General features: G+C 37.3%; 1 protein-coding gene across 2 annotated transcripts in view; it reads right to left on the bottom strand.

The window, feature by feature from the left end:
- Positions 1–2,252: 2,252 nt before the first annotated feature.
- LOC149531729 (ubiquitin-ribosomal protein eL40 fusion protein-like) overlaps positions 2,253–21,036 on the bottom strand; it is a 42,420-nt gene continuing 23,636 nt past the window's right edge. For both annotated transcript variants that reach the window (XM_089811640.1, XM_089811639.1), the window contains exons 5-6: positions 2,789–2,855; positions 2,253–2,655 (exon numbers count right to left, since the gene is read on the bottom strand). In XM_089811640.1, the coding sequence (XP_089667766.1) occupies positions 2,629–2,655; positions 2,789–2,855 (94 nt within the window). In that variant the 3' untranslated portion in view covers positions 2,253–2,628. The remainder of the gene's footprint in view (positions 2,656–2,788; positions 2,856–21,036) is intronic.

Below are 21,036 nucleotides of genomic sequence, written 5' to 3'. Positions count from 1 at the left end.
TAGTTGTAATTAAGAATATATAACACTCAATTATATACCTTTCCCTTTATCAGTGGATAGGCTCTTGTATTTTGAAAGAGAAAAATGGGCAACTCACACTTCATTCAACTCCATTGGATGTGGAAAGTCCAAATAGAAATCTTTCCGTCCACAATATAAGGACAAGAATTAAAAAACCAATAGTAGAGAAAAAAGAATAAGTACCTTGCAATTTGGTGATTATGGTTTGAGAATAGTAGTTTCCTATGAACCAACTTTGAGCCCCTTGTACTATTTTAGAGAAAATAATTTAGAAGCTTTAATTTTTAATTCCTATTTGTAAGGAAAGTTATTTTTTCAACTAAGGAATATTTCGAATTTTTTAATTTTATTCTATTTTTCTTCCATTTTCTTACTTTGAGTAAACCTATTTATATATAAATTAATAAGAAAGAGTTTGTTGTCCTTGTTCTTGTTCTTATTCTAATTTTAATTTTTATTGCATGTTTGTTCTTTCTTTACAAATTAGATCTAATAATTGACCAGAACATAAAAATTTATTTTACGTGTAGAAATTAACAATCAGCTTGTATCTATTATTAACAATATTTTTGTAATAAACCATGAGATTGATGAGAATATCAGCCAGCCTCTTGTGTTTCAACAAATTTTATGCCAGTTTTTACGGAGAGGTTTGGAAGACATAGGAAGCCTCAAGTTACAATTTTTGTTTGTTTAAAAAAATTCATTCAGAATTTTGTATTATAAAATGAAGAGAGGAGCTCAAAAAAGTTGTCTAGAGGTTTTGTTAATTAGCTGCATTTTATCAAACATTTTCATGTAGTCTCCACACCCTCTCTTGGTTTGCCAACTTGGCACACTCATCATAGTCCTTCGGCAATCATTAATCAAATTAGATTTTATGATTTAAAACTCACCCCTCAAGAAATTGGATTTTCTGATTCAACTCTCATCCATCAAGAAATCATCTTCGAGTGTGTATATAATCTTCAAAGTCACTAGATCCCAAGAGGACATCTATGTTGTGACTCAAATCTCCAAGAGGTCATCTTTGCAGAATTGTAAGTTGTCACTCAATCTTCCATTAGTTGTATTTGTCTCATTGTAAAACGTAGATTCTAGGTTGTGACTCATGGATTTCTAATTTTTATTTCTAGAGTGATTGCTCATAATAAGGAACTCGAATAAGCTTGTAACAGTAAACTGTTAAAGATATGATTTAATGTTTAATGGTGACTTTGTATGCAATGTCTGTTTTTTATTGATTTAAGAGGGGTCAGAAAATGAGAAATAAAGCCCAAGTTACAAAAGAGTTCATGCAAATAATGATTATGTATATTATAACAGTGTATATTTACTTTTTCATGTGTGCAAATAAGGCTTAGGCACACATTCTAAGTATATATTTATATTCTATTGAAATTTGAATGGCCTTAAAAAATGAAACACAAGTTGTCTACAACTTTAAAATACATTTTACTATTGCATAACCATTGCACCTCCTTTTGATACAAGCTCTAGTTATATTTTCACAGCTCTTTAATACATATCATATGATACAACTCTAGTTATATGTTCACATCTCTTTAATACATTTGAAAACTAAGAGAGGTTGCCCGGCTTTAAAATCCTTCAACATTATTTAACTATTGACTTTAACCTTTATTAGCCTTGAAGTCCAGCCAAACCAATAGATAATATAGCTTATGACTAACTAATAATAACAAAACAAATCATATTTATAAATAAAAGCCTACTCTGTAATTCATGAAAATATGTTATGGAGGCACTTTTGTGGACCGAACTACACCAAACTGAATTGATTAATAAAAGACAGAATTTAGAAAGAAATATTAATTCTAAATGGGATTTCCACATACAACATGAAGCTCAAGACCACAGATTTACATAAATAAGATCACTCATATATGTATACCTTAGATTTATAATAGAGACCGGATATTTATAGCACTACTCAGAAAAGAACGAAAAGTTGCATTATTTGATGTAAGATTTAAACATTTCAAGCCCAAAAAGATATCTCATCACACTAATGAAATTAGACACATTGAATACTAACGATTTTATGTTTGGATTTCAACATCATTCGGATAGAAAATTGGAAGTATTAAGTTTCCAATAGTGGTAGAATCAACCTTCCATTTTCCTGTAATCATCATAAATGCAAACAAAGTTCTAGAGTGGAGTCTCAGAAATCATCTGTATCTCCATTAAAACCATAATCAGAGAGCTTAACTTCAAAGAGCAAAATTCAATTATAAATATAATTAATCAAATATTTAGGTCAACACAAGTTTGATTTGTCTTTAACAATACACCTTTTCCAAAGTGGTAGAATTGGCCTTCCAATTTCCTACAATCATCATAAATGCATACTAAGGTCTAGAGTGGAATCTCAGAAATCATCTGTATCTCCATTAAAACTCCATAATCAGAGGAGCTTAACTTCAAAGAGCAAAATTCAATTATAAATATAATTTATCAAAGACTTAGATCAACACAAGTTTGATTTGTCTTTAACAACACACCCAGCTTCAACTCTAACAGTAAATGCAAACAATATTCTGGACTGGAAATATGATAATGACAATACTCCCCGCTTCGAATCTACTTAATTTTCTTCTTTGGTCGCAGCTGTGCAAACAAGAAGAATTTAAGCAAGCATCACAATATGTAAAATGTTTGAATCCACATAAATATACAAGGCTTCCATGCAACAGAGAGAAATATAAGTTTTCTGATCATAGAGTGGCTTGCTCAATCTCACCTGGTTACTGTGGCCACACTTCTTTTTCCTGCAGTTTATAGCTCTTGGGTGTAGCCGAGCATAGCACCTAAACATAAAATTAAATAGTTACATCAAAGATCAGAACACAAATTCATAAAAAACTTAGAATCTTAAACTAACCAGGAATCCTCCGACAATGTGAGGTTTCAGATACATGCCCCACAAGTACAGGTTACCAAACAATAGTACAGCATATTGCTGGTCAGTCTCAAGTAGAAAACCTTCCAATACAGAAACTGCAGAGGTGAATTTTATATAACAGGCCCCAAAATTCAGATGGATCAATTTGGTAAGATAAAGATTACTAAGGCCACATATTGATGCAGAGCATGCATGCCTAAGAATTAGAAACACATGCAACTAGAATAATCTCTGATTCTATTGCCTACTCAGATTGCAAGGGTAACTTCAGATCTGCTCAGTTCAAGAACTATAACATGACACTGAGACCACAGCCCCCTACCAATGTCAAAGATCCGAGTGCCAAAATTTTTGAAAATTTCCAATTTTGAATGCCTAATATAACAAGCATTGGCTTGTATTTAAAAAGCCCACCTTCTTTGTCTAGCCTATAACATTGGATCATATTATTAACAGCCAAGATAAAACTGATACTTCTTTGGATTATCATCCAATTGGGTGTATAAATGCTAATCTCCACAACAGCATTTCAACAAAGAACAAACATAAACTTTTACCAGCCAATTGAATTTAAACAAAGGTTGTGAACAGGTGGACTCCATGGGAGAAATGGAAAGGTGGGAAGTATCACTTGTCTAATTTCATAGTCTTTGGAATGTTTGCTTATGCACATGTTCTTGATGAGAACAAGAAACTTAATAAGAATACTGATGGACAGTGGAGTGCTACCCAATCACGAAGCATGTTATAGAAGGAAAACAGTAGGATGCAAATATCCTCTAGCAGTTACCCCAAAAAATGAAAAAACACCCAAATGGGTTAGGAAAACCCATTCTGATGATTTAAGGTAGATGTCAGATACAAGGGGAATTTTAGTTTGCGAATAATTCTTTGATGGCTAAGGTACAACACTGAAATATCCCTAGCAGACCAATTCACTGATCTGCTGTAATTTTATTTAAATAAATAGAATTCTCCTGCAATTTTTAAGTGTTCTTACAGAGTAGACAGAAGTGCAGAAGTTTGGTGTTTGATTTTTGATATTTTCTCTTCACAATAGATGTGTTACAATATCTACTAGTAACAGCAATATTTAAACAGCATAGTAATAATCCAAAACCACAGCACTTGAAAGCTGGGAATACCCAAACGAACCCAATAATAACTGTTACAAAAATAAAAGCAACCCAGTACCTTAGCTACAGTCAACGCCAGATATGGATAGGCGACCAGCTACAGGTCTGCAGCAGATCTGTTCTTATTCCAACGCCCGGGTGTGCAGAAAAGGCGGCCCAATGCTGAAGATCAGATCTGAGATGGCGGCTGCTGCTGAAGATCAGATAAGAAGGGTTGTCATTGCTGAAACTGCTTGCTTTCTGCCTGAAAATAGTACTGAAGACTTGCTGAATCACAGCTGCTTGAGGGTTATGTCCCAAACAGTTTACTCTCTCAACCTAGGGCTGGCGTCCTAGTTGGAGGAATGCTCTACCAGAGCCAAGCGCCCAAAATGATGGATGAATAATGTAAAAAATAATCTTTCCTTCCTTTGCTTCTCCTTATAACTCCCTACTAGGCATTCGAACCCTAAAAATGACCTAATATGACTTAAGTGGAAACTTTGGGTTATAATGCTTATTTTCATTATTGGCATCCAACATAGAGAAAAAAACATTATTTCAATCATGGTAAAAGTATCAAGCGTCACCGAAGCTCTTGTAGCTGAAAATCAAATAGTAGAGGTCTGGCACTTTCCAACGGACTATCACACCCCAACACAACAAACCAACTAGAGCCAAAAATCTCCTTATTTCAACCTAGTGGCTAATAAATTAGCCTTATTTAAATATTTAATTACTTAGGGAAATATTTAAATATATTTAAATATTTCCCCAAGAGCCAACTAATAGCTAGATCACCGTCAAAAGGTGAAACTAAACTTGCCACCCCCTGTGACTGATGCCGGATATCAAGAAATAATCGACAGTCTCATCCCTCAAATCTAGGGATAACCCTAAAAAGTAGGAAGACCTCCGAATCTCCCGAAATTGAAACCAAGGGACGATCTTCTATAACCTCAATGCTGGATGATACCTCCACCTCCTAGAAAGTGGGGGTCTCCTCCTATAATTAAGGAACTCCTCTGAATCATGCCCTCACTATCAGAAACTTCAAATTCGAACACTATAACCCTGATTGAGCATCTAAACACTCTTGCCAGCCTACGAGACTCCTTTATAGGCTAACTCGCATATCACTACCAGAAGGAGCTAAAGAGGGGACAAGACAGTCCTCCCCTCTCGAAGATGCTTGCCCACAAGCAACTGCAAACCTGGATGCTGTAAAGTGGACCACTTTCCCATGTGGCATCCTCAATAGGGAGGCCTTTCCAACGGATCAAGTACTCTCGGATCACCCTTCTCTTCAGCTGGCGTTCCCTTTCCTGCAAGATTTGCTCAAGAATCAGAATCAGTTTTCCTTCCTCATCCAAAGGGGGTAGATCAAGGGATGCTACAACTTGCTGCCCTAGTGCCTTTTTCAGGTGAGATACATGGAATACATTATGAACTCTGCTATCTGAAGGTAATTCAAGCTCATATGCAACCTCCCCAACATGCCTGAGGATCCTGTAGGGTCCATAGAAACGCGGCTTGAGCTTTTCAACTCCAACCCTTTTAAGGGTGCTCTGTCGGTAGGGCTGCAATCGTAGAAAGACCAAATCATCCACTTTGAACACCCTCTCCACTCGGTGCCAATCAGCATAATCTTTTGCTGATTCTGTGACTGTTGCAAGTTCTCCCTTAGGGATTTCATAATGTTTTGGTTCTCTTCAACCCAGTCCTGTGCTAGAGGAACTCTACTGTCCTCAATGGCCAAGTCTACGAATGATAAGGCATCATAACCATAAAGGGCTCTAAATGGTGTCATAGAAATAGACATATGATGGGTAGGTATTGCAACAAAACTCGCCCAAGTGTAACCAACGCAACCATGCTCTCTGCTGTCCTGAGACATAGTTGCGTAAATATCCCTCCACCCATTTGTTTACAATCCCAGTCTGTCTGTCTATTTGTGGATGGTAGCTGGTACTAGGTGTCAACTCTGTACCAGTGAGCCTGAAAATTTCTTGCCAGAATGAACTCATGAACCTACTATCTCTATCACTCATTATGGTCTTGGGAAGGCCATGGAGTCTAAACACCTCTCTGAAGAACAACCATGCTATTTGAGATGCGGTGAAGTCAACTATGATAGGAAAGAAATGGGCATATTTGGTCAATCTGTCAACTAGCACATATATACAATCTTTCCCCTGTACTCAAGGAAGACTTGTAATGAAGTCCATGGAGATCCTTGTCCACTTCTATTCCGGTATGGGTAATGGCTGCAATAATCCAGCAGGGAAGGTATGTTCGGACTTATTCTGCTGACATGTCAAACATTCTCAAACATGACATAAAACATCATCCTTGAGTCCTTTCCAAGAGAATCTCTCTCGTAATGCCCTGTAAGTGTTACTGTACCCTGGATGCCCTGCTATAGGGGTGTCGTGGTATGCCTCCAAAATTCGCTCCTTCAATTGAGAACTCGGAATAAGGAACACTTTGCTCTTGTAATAGATGATCTCATCTACTACACTATACCTATCATCTGAAATCAGCCCATCCATGATTTCACAAGCCTGCCGATCTTTGGAGTACTCAACTAAAAGTTGAGCCTTCCAATCTGCTGAAATCTCGCTCAATGAACATATGGCAGCGTTAGATGGTTTTTTGGAAAGTGCATCAACAACCGCATTATTCTTCCCCTTAATGAACTCTATGTCAAAGTTATAGGCTTGGACTTTGCTTACCCATTTCTGCTGTCTACCATTGAGTTCTATCTAATCAAGGAAGTATTTCAGACTGTTGCGGTCCGTCCTCACCACAAATTTGCTGCCAACAATGTACTGCCTGAACTTGGCTAATGCATGCATGATAGCCAACATTCCCTTGTCATTTGTAGAATATAGTCTCTCATTATCCCTCAATTTCCTACTCTCATAGGCAATGGGATGTTTATTCTACATCAATACTACTCCTATGCCCACACCTGAGGCATCACATTCCAGCACAAAAGGCTGTGAAAAATCGAGAAGTGCTAATACTGGACAGGTACTCATAACCTCCTTGAGTCTATCAAAGACTCCCTGTGCCTGCTCTGTCCATTTGAAAGCTCCTTTCTTTGTGAGATCAGTCAATGGTGCTGCTAACTGAGAAAAACCCCTCACAAACCGCCTGTAATAAGCACACAGACCAAGAAACCCACGTAACTCAAAAATGCTCTAGGGGTAGGGCCAATCACGAATAGCCTAAATCTTTTCCTCATGTACTTTAACTCCGTCAGCACTGATCACATGGCCCAAGTACAAAACCTCTCTTAAGTCCAAATTCACATTTGGACAACTTAGCAAATAGAGATTAGTTCTCCATGATGCTAAGTACCTCCTCAACATGCCTAATGTGGTCATCCCAAGTCTAGCTGTAGATCAAGATATCGTCAAAGAACACTAGAACCGATTTCCTCGACTACTTGTTGAAGATGTGGTTCATGCATGACTGGAAAGTAGCCGGTGCATTGGTAAGGCCAAAAGGCATCACCAAGAACTCATAATGTCCATAATGGCAGCAGAAAGTCGTCTTGTGTACATCCTCTGATCGTACACGGATCTAATGATAACCTGAATGAAGATCAATCTTAGAGAAGTAGATAGCTCCATGAAGCTCATCTAGCAACTCATCAATGCGTGGAATAGGGTATCTGTTTTTTATTGTCTTTTTGTTCAGTGTCATGTAATCTATACACATCTGCAAGGTCCCATCCTTCTTCTTGACAAGTACCACAGAAGAAGCAAAGGGGCTAGAGCTGGGGCGTATGAAGCCCATGTCCAACAACTCATGAATAGTCTTCTCAATCTCATCCTTGTATGCCCTAGGGTGACGATATGGAGTGGTGATCACTGGTTTAGCTCCATCTTCCATTTCTATCTCGTGCTCAAACCCTCTATCTGGAGGTACACCAGGAGGCATGTCACCAAAAACTCTCCCATGTCAGTCCATTACTGACTGAATATCAACATGAAATGTTCTGCCATCCCGAGGAGTAGGTATCTTGGACTTCACAAAACAACGTGTTGCCCAAATCATATCATCATGTCTAATAATAGACTCCATCTTGCAAAACGTCACCTCCTTAGGTCCATCGTCTAAAGCTGCTCTCAAGATCACCTTCTTCCCCCCAGACAAAAACTCTAACTGCATGCGGTGGTGATCAATAATATACCCTCTGATTCCTTGTAGCCACTACATACCCAAAATAACATCATAATCCTCCAAGGGTAGAATATAGAAGTCATCTGTCAAAGTGAAATCCCCTATCTAAATACTAAGCTGTGAGATCCTCCTAGTGCAGCCCAAAATTGCACCATCTGCAACCTTTACTCCAAAACCCTCAAATATCTCAAATTGTAACCCACGTTTCTCAACCAATGTTTGATCAATAAAGTTATGTGTAGCTCCTGTATCGACCAAGCTCATGATTCTCTGGCCCTGTAATGTGCCTTTCAGCCGAAAGGCGTGGAATCTGGGATAACCAGATAAGGTAGCCATAGTCACTTTGGCTGCCACCAATGACTCTGGCATGTCCAATTCCAACTGAGATTGCTCCTGATGAGTCTCCTCGGGACTATCCTTAGTGTCAATGTCAGGTATCTCCTCATCAGCAAACTCAAAGGTCACCTCAATCAAATGAACCTTGCCCTTACCCATACAATGGTGCTCGGGCTCCCAAGATTCTTTGCATGAAAAGCAAAGCTTTTTCCTCCTCAAATTATTCCATGTCTCTGGGTCCATCGTAGGGGGTCTAACTAACTGTTCATCCCTATTCTGTGAGGTGTTGGCCTTCTGTGGAGGTCTTGCATCCTTGAATGGTCTCTTATTAGATTGATAAGTAGGAATAATGTCTAGTCTTAGAGTTACATCTATGGCGTCCTTAAGGGTGGCTGGCTGGAATGCTCGAACCAATCCCTTAAGTCTATCCTGCAACCCCTCAATGAATAACATCACACTCCGCTTATGGGGCATATCAGGTACCATCACAGCAATGCGCTGGAATTCATTAATGTAAGTTTCAGCCTGTCCTGTCTGTCTAAGATGAGCCAATTCTCTGTAGTAGAGCTCTGTGTTAAATATCCAATTTGTGCACCCAAGCTCGTGCACTAGTACTACCTGTACCATCATAAGTGACCAGTGAGACTTTCCCAATAGCTCTATTGAGATCATTATTTTGCTGTGGTCTAAAACCCCTGTCACCTCTGAACCTAGTAGTATCCCTATGCTGAGAACAGTACCGGGGAAGAGGAAAAACATCACGGAACTCAGGAGGTAAGGCCCTCCATTCAGCTGCAGCTTCCTTAAACAGATTCCTGAAATTCCACCTCCGATGGATCTGCCTGTGCTCTACGCTCTCCTGGTAAGAATTGTGGATGCAAGGGTCTGTCTCCAGTAGGTGTATGGGGGCGTTCACGCCTATGGGAATGAAGGGAGCTCCTTACAGAAGCATGAGATCTGTGGTTGTGCTGACTCCCTACTACTGACACAGATCTACTGCGTCCTTGTCTACCCCTGTGCCTATCCAACTCCATTCTTTCCAAATTATCCTGTAATCTCTCAAGGGCTTGGACTATCAAGGGCTGTGTTGTGATGAGTGTTTGCATCATTGCTCTTTCCTGTTCTTCTACTTGGTTCTGCCTGGCATTTCTCTATTCATCGGCTATAGTGTTTCAATCCTAGATTGCAATCAACTCACAGGCTGGCAAGATCAAGCTCTGATACCACTGAAATATCCCTAGCAGACCGATTCACTGATCTGCTGTAATTTTATTTAAATAAATAAAATTCTCCTGCAATTTTTAAGTGCTCTTACAGAGTAGACAAAAGTGCAGAAATTTGGTGTTTGATTTTTGATATTTTCTCTTCAAAATAGATGTGTTACAATATCTACTAGTAACAGCAATATTTAAACAGCATAGTAATAATCCAAAACCACAGCACTTGAAAGCTGGGAATACCCAAACGAACCCAATAGTAACTGTTACAAAAATAAAAGCAACCCAGTACCTTAGCTACAGTCAATGCCAGATATGGATAGGCGGCCAGCTATAGGTGTGCAGAAAAGGCGGCCCAATGCTGAAGATCAAATCTGAGATGGCGGCTGCTGCTGAAGATCAAATAAGAAGGGTTGCCATTGCTGAAACTGCTTGCTTTCTGCCTGAAAATAGTACTGAAGATTTGCTGAATCACAGCTGCTTGAGAGTTATGTCCCAAACAGTTTACTCTCTCAACCTAGGGTTGGAGTCCTAGTTGGAGGAATGCTCTACCAGAGCCAAGCGCCCAAAATGATGGATGAATAATGTAAACAATAATCTTTCCTTCCTTTGCTTCTCCTTATAACTCCCTACTAGGCATTCGAACCCTAAAAATGACCTAATATGACTTAAGTGGAAACTTTGGGTTATAATGTTTATTTTCATTATTGACGTCCAACATAGAGGAAAAAACATTATTTCAATCATGATAAAAGTATCAAGGGTCACCAAGGCTCCTGTAGCTGAAAATCAAATAGTAGAGGTCTGGCACTTTCCAACGAACTATCACACCCCAACACAACTGACCAATTGGAGCCAAAAATCTCCTTATTTCAACCTAGTGGCTACTAAATTAGCCTTATTTAAATATTTAATTACTAACTTAGGGAAATATTTAAATATATTTAAATATTTCCCCAAGGGCCAACTAATAGCCAGATCACCATCAGAAGGTGAAACTGAACTTGCCCCTGTGACTGATGCTGGATATCAAGAAATAATCGACAGCCTCATCCCTCAAATCTAGGGATAACCCTAAAAAGTAGGAAGACCTCCGAATCTCCCGAAATTGAAACCAGGGGACAGTCTCCTATAACCTCAATGCTAGATGATACCTCCACCTCCTAGAAAGTAGGGGTCTCCTCCTATAATTAAGGAACTCCTCTAAATCGTGCCCTCACTGTCAGAAACTTCAAATCCGAACACTATAACCCTAATTGAGCCTCTAAACACTCTTGCCCGCCTACGAGACTCCTTGATAGGCTAACTCACATATCACTGCCAGAAGAAGCTAAAGAGGGGACATGACAGTTGTATGATCCAAAATCATACAAGGAAGCCAAGAGTAATCTGCATTGGGAAAAATCAAGGCACTAGGACTCTCATGAAAAATTATACTTGGGAGCTATGTCAAATACCAGGACTCTCATAAAAAATTCTTTGATGGCTAAGGTACAAGAGTTGTATGATCCAAAATCATACAAGGAAGCCAAGAGTAATCTGCATTGGGAAACATCAAGGCACCAGGACTCTCATGAAAAATTAGACTTGGGAGCTGTGTCAAATACTGGAGGAGAAAAAGCTCATTGGATGCAAGTAGATCTAAAATAAGTTTACATCAAAAGAGGCAGCTAAGAAATACAAAGCTAGAGAAGGTATATTTGTTGACCCAAGTTGCCAGTGCAGGTTCAGGTTCAAATATGATTTCAAAGAACTGGTTTGTCGGTACCGCAAAAGTTTGAAATAGGATTGGTGTTTGTCCGTACAAAACATACATGTGTGTGATATGTACATACACACATGTACATATATGTGGGATAATATTTGGATTATTTCTTTTATTATAAAATATTAATTATATGTCAAAAATTTATTACAATTATATTATATCATTATTATGATTATAATATAAAAATCATTTATAAATAAAATAATCATATTATTTTTGACAAATCCCCTTTGATGCCCTTTCTCAACCTACGAACTTTCAAAAAACCCTAGCTGCATTGCCCAGCATTTTTTCCAATGCTTTTAACCCTAATTTTTCTAAAACACAGCACTTAAGACAGTAAATATGTAAGTCAACAATTTACATGGTATACCGTGAAAAAATAATGGCAATCTTAAAGAATTTTTATTTTTAGAAGTAATCAGGATTTTTTTGCAGTTTCTGCTTTTTGACAGAATGGCAGCTAGTATAAATTTGTGAAACCACAAACCACAAACTGAACCGAGACCGGAACCGGACCGGGTACACACCTGACCAGACAAACCGGATAAACTAGGCAAAACCCAATAACATAGTCGTAGACTCAAGGCATTGAGCCATTGACTATAATGAGACCTTTCCTCCAATCCCAAGGTTCACTTCAATAATGGTGGTTGTTGCAATTACAGCAAAATACAATTTGTCAAAGAATCACTTGGATATTAAAAGTGATTTATTTAATAATGACGATTCTTGAAATTGCAGCAAAATATGGGTGCTAAATGCTTTCCTTGGATGTAAAGTGTGTTTTTTATGGTGATTTGAGGGAAGAGTGTTTTTTATGGTGATTTGAGGGAAGAGATCTCCATGCAGGAACCTACTAGACTCATTTAAAGAAAGAGAAAAATATTTCACTTGCAGATTGAAAAATCCATTAAATGTCTTGAAACAGGCACCTTGTGAATGACATCACAAGACTGGCGAATAATCACAATGATTAGCTTACCAAAAGAAAAAAGTTGCTAACCTTACAACTTAGGATGACATATATAAAGTTACTTCATTCTTTAATGTTGACGATATAGCTTCGGGAGATATTTTTCTTCCATATCTGAGATAGTTGTCAATGTAATTTGGTTGCTGTTACTCTTTTCAACATGAAGTGTTTTTCTATTCATACTCTGCTGTTGTCAGTTCATATAAGTAATTATCTATATTTTTATCTGAAGACATTTTACTGTCAGCAATTATCCTTTCATGTGCTCTGTCGGTTCAAGACATTGATGCAGTTTTATTTCTTCATTTACACAATTTCTTTAAGTCAACAAAGAAATGTGTTCAGCACCACTTCTCTTTTAAGTGGAGACCCTTTCATTGTCTGTCTCTTCATGTGCACCCTGACGTTCTTTCTTATTCCTGGCATTCCCCATTTCCAAGCAGGTTAGGTGTATTATGATTACCTCGCACAATTGTATCTACACGGGACTTCTTGTTTTGTAGAGATCATATATGCCATGTTTAATTGTCTCAGAGCATGGTCATGGACTGTGTACAGTGAATTGTTATTGCACTTCATTTGAAGACAGTTCTGCTGATTTATCACTAAAAGGACATTTTTGTGTCTGGATTTTCCCAGGATAGTTTGTTGTGGCTTTTGTTTATTTATTTTGTTTGCTGTTCAGCTTCATTTCTGGTATGAAACTCCAACATGGTATCAGAGTCAGTCTGATTGTGGTGCAGGGGGGCAAAGTAATTATCAGGCAGATTAAATAATTTAAAACTTTTAAGTTTAAATTTGTGTCTCTAAGCTTTCAATAAAAAGTCCATTTTCTATGTGGTGTCAATGCCATGGTGGCATCCCATATAATCCAACCAGACATTAGCCATTTTAGACTTAGGATTTGGCTTTTTACTATGTTTTGAGTGTTTTAATTTTAGTTTTATTTTCCCAAAGTGTGTGTGTGAAAAATTTGAAAGTTTCCAAATAATTATTAGGTAGCGAAAAGATGCCAAAATAACATTAGCAATCTTTGGAAACAGCCAGTATTCAAATGTAACTGCAGGAAGGAATTTGATGGCTTCTTGGAAGTTATGGAACTATGATTCTTCAAAAAGAAGAAGGGATTCATCTTGTAAACAGATGGATAAGAGTTTTCTTGGTTTTTCCTGCAACTTCTTGAGTTTTCAACATTTATACGGTATTTCTTGGTTGTCTTTGTGTAGGGTTTTGCATGCATGTTTTCTATTATGTTTTGAATTCATTTGAGACTTAATGAGTTCCCAATCTCTGTAGCTTAGAGTCATTTTCATTTCCTCTTTAGCGGAAAAAAGCTCTGTGTTATTGTGAGAGTGGTCTTCACGTGGAGGGTTTCTAAAGATTCTCCAATGGTCTCTGTCGGCCGGAGGATCATTAATAATTTTATGTTTTCTTCTAGTGTTGTTTTATTAATTTTGTTGCAAGACAACCAAATGGACATGCAGAATTAATCACGTGACATCTCTATGTGTCTACCCATTTTCATTTAACATTTTTTTGCATTTCATGATATGTTAATCCATTAATATTAATTTGGAATGGAATGGTTATGGTATGTGTGAGAAATTTGATGCCCTTGTCGGTTCAATTGTGAATTTTCTGAGTGTTTTTCGAAATTTTCTGATATATGTTCTTGTAAACCTAATTCTCTAGACTTCCACTGGAGGGATTTTGAAAATATGGTCAGGAACAACGAAAGTTACAGGTGTCTGATTCAAGTACTGTCCAAACTGCCAGAACAGCCATGAGTTGATTTTGCATGTTTTAAGAGTGACTGCAATTGTGGGTTTATTCTACAGATTTATTGATGTTTCTTGGAATATTGAAGGAATGAATTCATTGTTACTAAAGAAGAAAATCAGATCTCAGATCCACAGATGGGGTTGTTAAAGGAAAAATTTTGTTTCGCCAAGGTTCTTGAAGAGTTTGAGGATTGTGCACTTTTGGTTTTGTAGATTTTAAGTATGACCTTTGTTTTGCTGGTTGCATGATAAGTGTTTGTCTTAATTCCTGCTGCTGTGAAGGTAAACCAAGAAGAGTGTTTAATGTTTAATGCTCCTATAGCCAAGTATGTTCTTGTAGCAGAGAGTGTAGTATGGAAAGATAACTGCAAAGAGCCCCAAATTGATGAATGTAAGCCCTTTGATAAGGCCTTTTTGTGTTGAATTTATCCACAAAAGGCATTCCAAAGTGCAGCTCTGCATCAGATTGGGTGAGCAATAAATGAAGCAGGTTGGGGTTTAACTTTCTTATAATCCAATTTCATACTTGATCAAATCCCTGGACATCAAATTTAAGACATATAAGCTGTATGAAGCTCATGATTGAGAAGCATTTTTTGGGCACAACATTCTAAATCTATCAGAGGTGTGGTATGTGGACATCACGGGATTAATGCACAGATGATTGACGCTCTTCTTTGTTTAGAGATTGTTTTCGTCAATGGCATCGGAAATGATAAGGTGGAATTGACCAAGTGCAGGCAGCGCATCATTGCAGCAAGCAATACTCCCGATGGGTTGACTGATGACACGAGAAATCTGACCATCACTCTCATGCTCAATGCCCTTAGCAAGATTTCTGCTGCTGATTATGTTTGCCAGGACCTGTGGCAGAGTAACGGAAACTACAAGTTAACATGCAAGAGGCAGGTTGTCAATCAACAGTGGCTCTCCAATTTGCAGAGGACTGACGAAGGAATAAAAATAAATTTTAGGTCAAGTGATGAGCAGGCGAGCTATCACTCAAGAACAGAAAATGAGTCCCTCGAAATTTTGAGTCAAGTGATGAGCAGGCAAGCTATCACTCAAGAACAGAAAATGAGTCCCTTGTCTCCAGTGCAATTTAACCCCACATAATGGTCTCTGTGAAAATGGGAGAAAAAAGCACAAATTCCTTGGCAAAGTTCAAGGCGTAATACTCACAAAGTGAGGGAAGGGGGAGAAAGAGAAAGAGAGGAATCAATTCCAGACCAGCAACAGTTCATAGGAACCATTCATTCTTTAATCAGAGTTATTTAACCTTATCCCTTGTGTATCTTCAACTCTTCTGCATTAATTTTTTTTTTTAAAACACTTAATTAGTATAAGTATTGCCATGATTAATTTATCCTATTGTTGTCATCACCTTCTTACATTACTTCAAGTCCTTGCATATGTTTGTATTGAGTTTGTTGTGCACACAGCTTCTTCTTATTGCATTTGTTTTTATCATTTAGCAATATGAAACTTAGGAATAGATATTATCCTGTGGTTGTGTCTGCCTACAGTAGTTGGGCATATAGAGGGTCCCAGTTACTCCATAATGACTGGACATTGTTTACAATCTGGTGCACTATAACCTTTTAACAAAGATGACTGGCTTGAGTGCAACATTTTGAAAATCCTTACTCATTACCAGATGCACCTTTGTCAGATTCGATATCCCTAAATTTTGGTTTGCCCAGTTTGTAAGTCTGCACTATGGGGGACTCAGAGTTGGCAGAATATGCATCTGCGTACTTGGTAAATGCTGCTTTGGAATTGCTGAGCCTATCATTGTAGGTTCTTTCAGCATGTTTATCTCTATCCTCAGTATAGAAAGGAAGAAATTATGCTATCTTGGTCATAGAGCTCCTGTCGTCAACTAGTTATGGGAATCAAATTCTTATGCTGCCTTACATTCTACATAAAGTTTCCAAGCTATCTCCTTTGGTGTGAGATCTTTCTCCCGTCAGAAATGCTAGTATGCATTACTCTATTGGAAGTAGAAGTTTAGTCAAAAGTGTTACTTAAATCATCAAACTGTGAGCTTATGATCGACCGGCAGTCACCAAGGTATATGCACATTATGTGGCCAGCTATTACCAAGTTGTCTATGTGTTGTACAACCAACTGTTGGTATTAGCGATCAGCTCTAGATGTAGAGATAAACCCATAGTTACACCGCCATAGGAGACGGGGGGACGGGGGGACGGGGGGACAAGTTTCCGAGACGGGGGGACAGAGGGACCTTGTTTTGGGGACGGCGAGGGGACGGCGGCGGGGGACGGGGGGGTGGCGAAGGGAGCAGGGGTGTATGTACTATACATATGATACTTAAAATGCTAGTTATGAAAAGATGTAGTACAATTATACAATATAAGATACATGATGTAAAAAACATTGAACATTGCACTGAAGTTTTCAACTAGAACGTCATGATTCATGATCAAATAAGTTATAACAAACAAACAATGAACATTGAACATTGAACATCAAAAAATATTCGAAATAATAAATATTAGTCTATATATCAGTCTTCAGATCAATAGTATGAGTATCTAGATTTGTCATGTCCCGCCCCGACCATCATAGCACTATTGACATTTTGTTTCTTTTGGACATTGATAGTTAGACTCTAGATGACACATTATTACCCACTATGGACATTGACATTTTGATCCTTAGACTATTTGATTTCATGTTATGTTATTGGGACATTGATACCTATATCATTAGGCTATATGATGATTCCTTATGATGTTACTAGGACACTAATATTCTAAGTAGTTTTTATGATGTTATTCAGATATGCTTACTTACCTTCTTGATGATCCATATGTCATGATTAAAGCTTATGTTATACTCAAGTGAATGTTTGATTTTTGAATTGTGGTCTCCATATGGTGCTAGATTATCATGTCTTAGCATATTTAGAGTAACATTAAGAATTCATGTATCATTTGAATAAACTAGAATTGTACACTTATATTATATTTGATGCATTGCTTAAGGTAGATTAATTCCATAATTTTCTGTAAGAATAAATGATCATAATGTTTTACTATCTAGATTAGAGAATTGCTACAAATGTGAAGTGTGTAATGTGATATGAATGGAAATACATATTTCATATTAGTTATGTTATTCATTGATGATAGAATCTATGTGATTTATATTTACATTATCATTTTATCACCTTATTCTTGGACTACTGATATTTGCAATAAGTGTGCAGGAAAGAAGCCCATGGATTTATGGAGAACCTTTCTAGGTGTTTGGAAAAACCAAGGTTAACCCTAAGGAGGGTATAACCTTTTTACCCTTGTATTTTATTTGTAAAACCAATTTGTGTGTATTATTGTGATTCTATAAAAGTAAATTTGTTTTTCTTGATGGCTTGCCAAGTGTATTGTGTGTATTGTGGTGTCACTTGACACATGTTCTCCTTTGTAGCATGCTTAGTGGGATGGTAGGTGGTTGAGTGAACCAAGGAGTGGTTTGGTAGGATTTCTTTTCCCTAGGTGTATTTATGGGTCCAAGAGGGATTCTTTTCATGCTAGGTCGAATGCACACCTTTTGTGAATTTCTAGGAGGTTTACACCATCCCTAGGGGTAGTTTGAGGTCTTATTTTAAAGCCCATATGATATACCTAGGGGGTAGGGGCATTTTTAAGTATTATAAGCTTCCCTAGGCATTGAAAAGAGCACCCAAAAATTGTGGATTCCCAAGTTGGCCGAATTTGGAAACTTAAGCATCAAAAGAAAACATTCTTGGGAGAGAGTGGGTTGGAGAGTTCTTGGGGGGAGAATTTTTGGAAAAAGAATCTAAGTGGGGTAAAATTTTGGAAAAAAGGGAAAAACAAGGGGAAGAAGATAGCTTAGGAGGAGGATTGCTGGTAAAAAGAGAGGGAACTCAAATTTGCTTGGAAACCAGGTTGGTAACCTTATGTACCCTTGCTATGAAAGCTTGTTGTCAAGTAGTTTATTTTTATTGTGTTATGCATGTGAGTTTTCTGTAATGTAGTTGTAATATGGTGTGTTGTAATGTTGTGCTGTGTAAGGTTGAGGGATCATGTTTCAGTTTTGGTGTATGTGTGTATTGTGATTTACTTTGTGTTGTGAATTCATATGTTCTTGTTGCAGTTTTCTGTTTTGGGTGTGACAAGGTGAGTCTCATCTCTTGGGAGGGAAAGAGAGCCTTGTGAGGGTAAGGGGTGCATAGGGAATGTGTTGGGTGAGAGTCTCTCCTAGAGTAGGAGAGGGATGCCATATGGGTGTTATGGGCCCCATATGCCACCTTGCTGGAGTTATAGGTATTGTAAAGATGCCATGTGAGGGCATGTATGTGGTATTGGGTTGCCTTGTGAAGGCATGTGTATAAAATGTATAGCCTAATGAAGGCATAGTTGCAGGTGGAGTCTCCCCAACATTCATTTTCCACCCTTACCCCTTGAGATGGATCTACATGTGATCCTAAGTGGTCTACCTTGGTTGGGAATTTTTGTGGTTTTATTTGTCAACTGTAAAATGTGTGAACAATTTTGTAATGTGAGCATTGTGTTGTAAATGGTTGTTAGTAATGTATGTCCACCTAGTCAAGGTTCTCCCTGCTCGGGGGTGGCCTTTAAAAGGCCTAAGGTTGGGAGGAGAGTACCATGGGCTTGTTTGTGTGTGTTGTACTGCAGGTTGTGATCTATGGATTGAAGACTTGAAGAGAAGAAGGATGTTGTCTTATTTTCATGTGCAACAAAAACATACTTCCAAGTGAATTCTTATTGTATTAGGGAGAGTCACCCTTGGGTAACTCCCAATCTTGTGTTTTATGACAGCTTGTAAGCTGAAAAATTGTATAAGTGGACTGTACTTGTTGATATGTTGCTACTTTCAGTGATTATAGAAATTTATATATCATGCACTATCCTATAGTATATAGAAATGAGTAAAGTTGTTATGCTTTTGTTTCTAAAATGATTCTAAGAGAAAATGTGTGTCTCCATTTGAAATTGATACATTTGGTTATAAAGACATTTTGTTAGAACTTCAAATAATGTTCTGGTTGGAAGGAACTAAAGTGGTCAGTGAAGTTAGTTAAAATGTATTGTAAGAATGTACATCAATATTGTAGATCAAGGTAAATAAATATGACAAATAAAATAAAATAAAAATGCTTTCATTGAAAAAGAAAAAATATATTTATATTTGCTGGTTCCTTTGACTGTAATATTGGTGCACTACACTTGGTATCAGAGCCCAGGTTTCCAAAAACTAGGACCTAGGCTCATTATGTTTCCAGTTTGAGTATTTTGTTTGTTGAAAAAGAAAACTTGAAATGTTTTTATTTTTTATTTTTGAGTATTTTTTTGATTTGAAAAGGAAATTTAAGTAGTAGATCTGAAACTCCTTTCAACTATATTCAAATACTAGACATTAGAAATATGAATCTGTGATAACACAAAAAGAAAACAAATATATATTTATATATATATAACCATGAATCCGAAAAACTACAAGTTAAAATACAATAAGGAAGTTGTGTATATATGCATGTTGATATAGACCATGGTATCAAGGGATCAATGCATGGCTGTGCATAGCCCTTGATCTTGCCTTCAAAACCCAGTTTTGAAATGAATAAAGAAAATATGCTATAAACTAAAAAATAAATAAAAATAAAAATGATGCTTTTATTAAAGACTTGTAACTCTGTGTGCGTTCAACTTTTGTGGATTTTGCTCGCGTGAGACCTGAATAGATCCCTTCTGGAAAAAACCCAGAAAGCGTTTGGAAATATTCGATTTCATTTCTCTAAAAATGCAAACGCAATATGACTGACTCTTAAATGACAGAATTTGTTTTTCTCTTGTGTGCTCATCACTAAGTACAGGCAAGGCCAGGGACAACCCCCTCTCACACAAGAAATTAATAATAAAATGCTCATCTTTATATCCATGAAACAAAAACAAAAAAACCTGCAACAAATTATGGGCATAATAATGCCATAGGATATATCAGAGAACTCATGCATGGCTGAACATGGATCCCTCTACAAATATTGAGCTCTATCCATCTCAAACATATATCCACACAAGGATATGTGTGTGTATATCAAAGATAAACATATACACATCATTTATCTTCCATGGAAGCTTGCTTCCATCTCCAATAGCATTCAAGTACCTGTACAAAACAAAAACAAAACAAAAACAGAAACATACACACAATAACAAGAGGGAAAAACAAAAAAATGCATAAGGGTTTGAAACCCTATGGAAGGAATATGAAAAATAACATAAGAAAGAGGAAAAATTTACTTTTATACTTTGTCATAGCCCTAATTTCGAATTAGGGTTAGGGTTGGAAGAGAAAGATAAAGAAATGAATTTCAAATTGATCATAAGTTGACTCTTTGACCCAAATTCAAATGGGATCCCCCTTATTAAAATGTTTTCTATTCCAAAACATAAAGTAAAAGAGGGAAAGTTGGTTAGTGGGGTGGGTGGAAAAGGTGGAATTGAAGAGGTCATGTGTTCAAATCCCACTCCCACCATGCCATCTTCCTCTTTTACACAAATTTAAAATGCACTTATTTTATTTGCCCACATGAGTTTTATTTTTTATTGAAACTACTTAAGAGGTAATTATTTAAATAAGTTTGTGATAATGAAGCAACTAAGTGGTAATGGGTTAGTAATCATGAAT

Source organism: Cupressus sempervirens, chromosome 11 (genome assembly GCF_028749045.1).
Source record: "Cupressus sempervirens isolate cs-2001-9-10 chromosome 11, ASM2874904v1, whole genome shotgun sequence".
Lineage (NCBI taxonomy): Eukaryota > Viridiplantae > Streptophyta > Pinopsida > Cupressales > Cupressaceae > Cupressus > Cupressus sempervirens.
The sequence above is the reverse complement of the archived record's forward strand: the minus strand, read 5'-3'. Positions and strand labels throughout refer to the sequence as shown.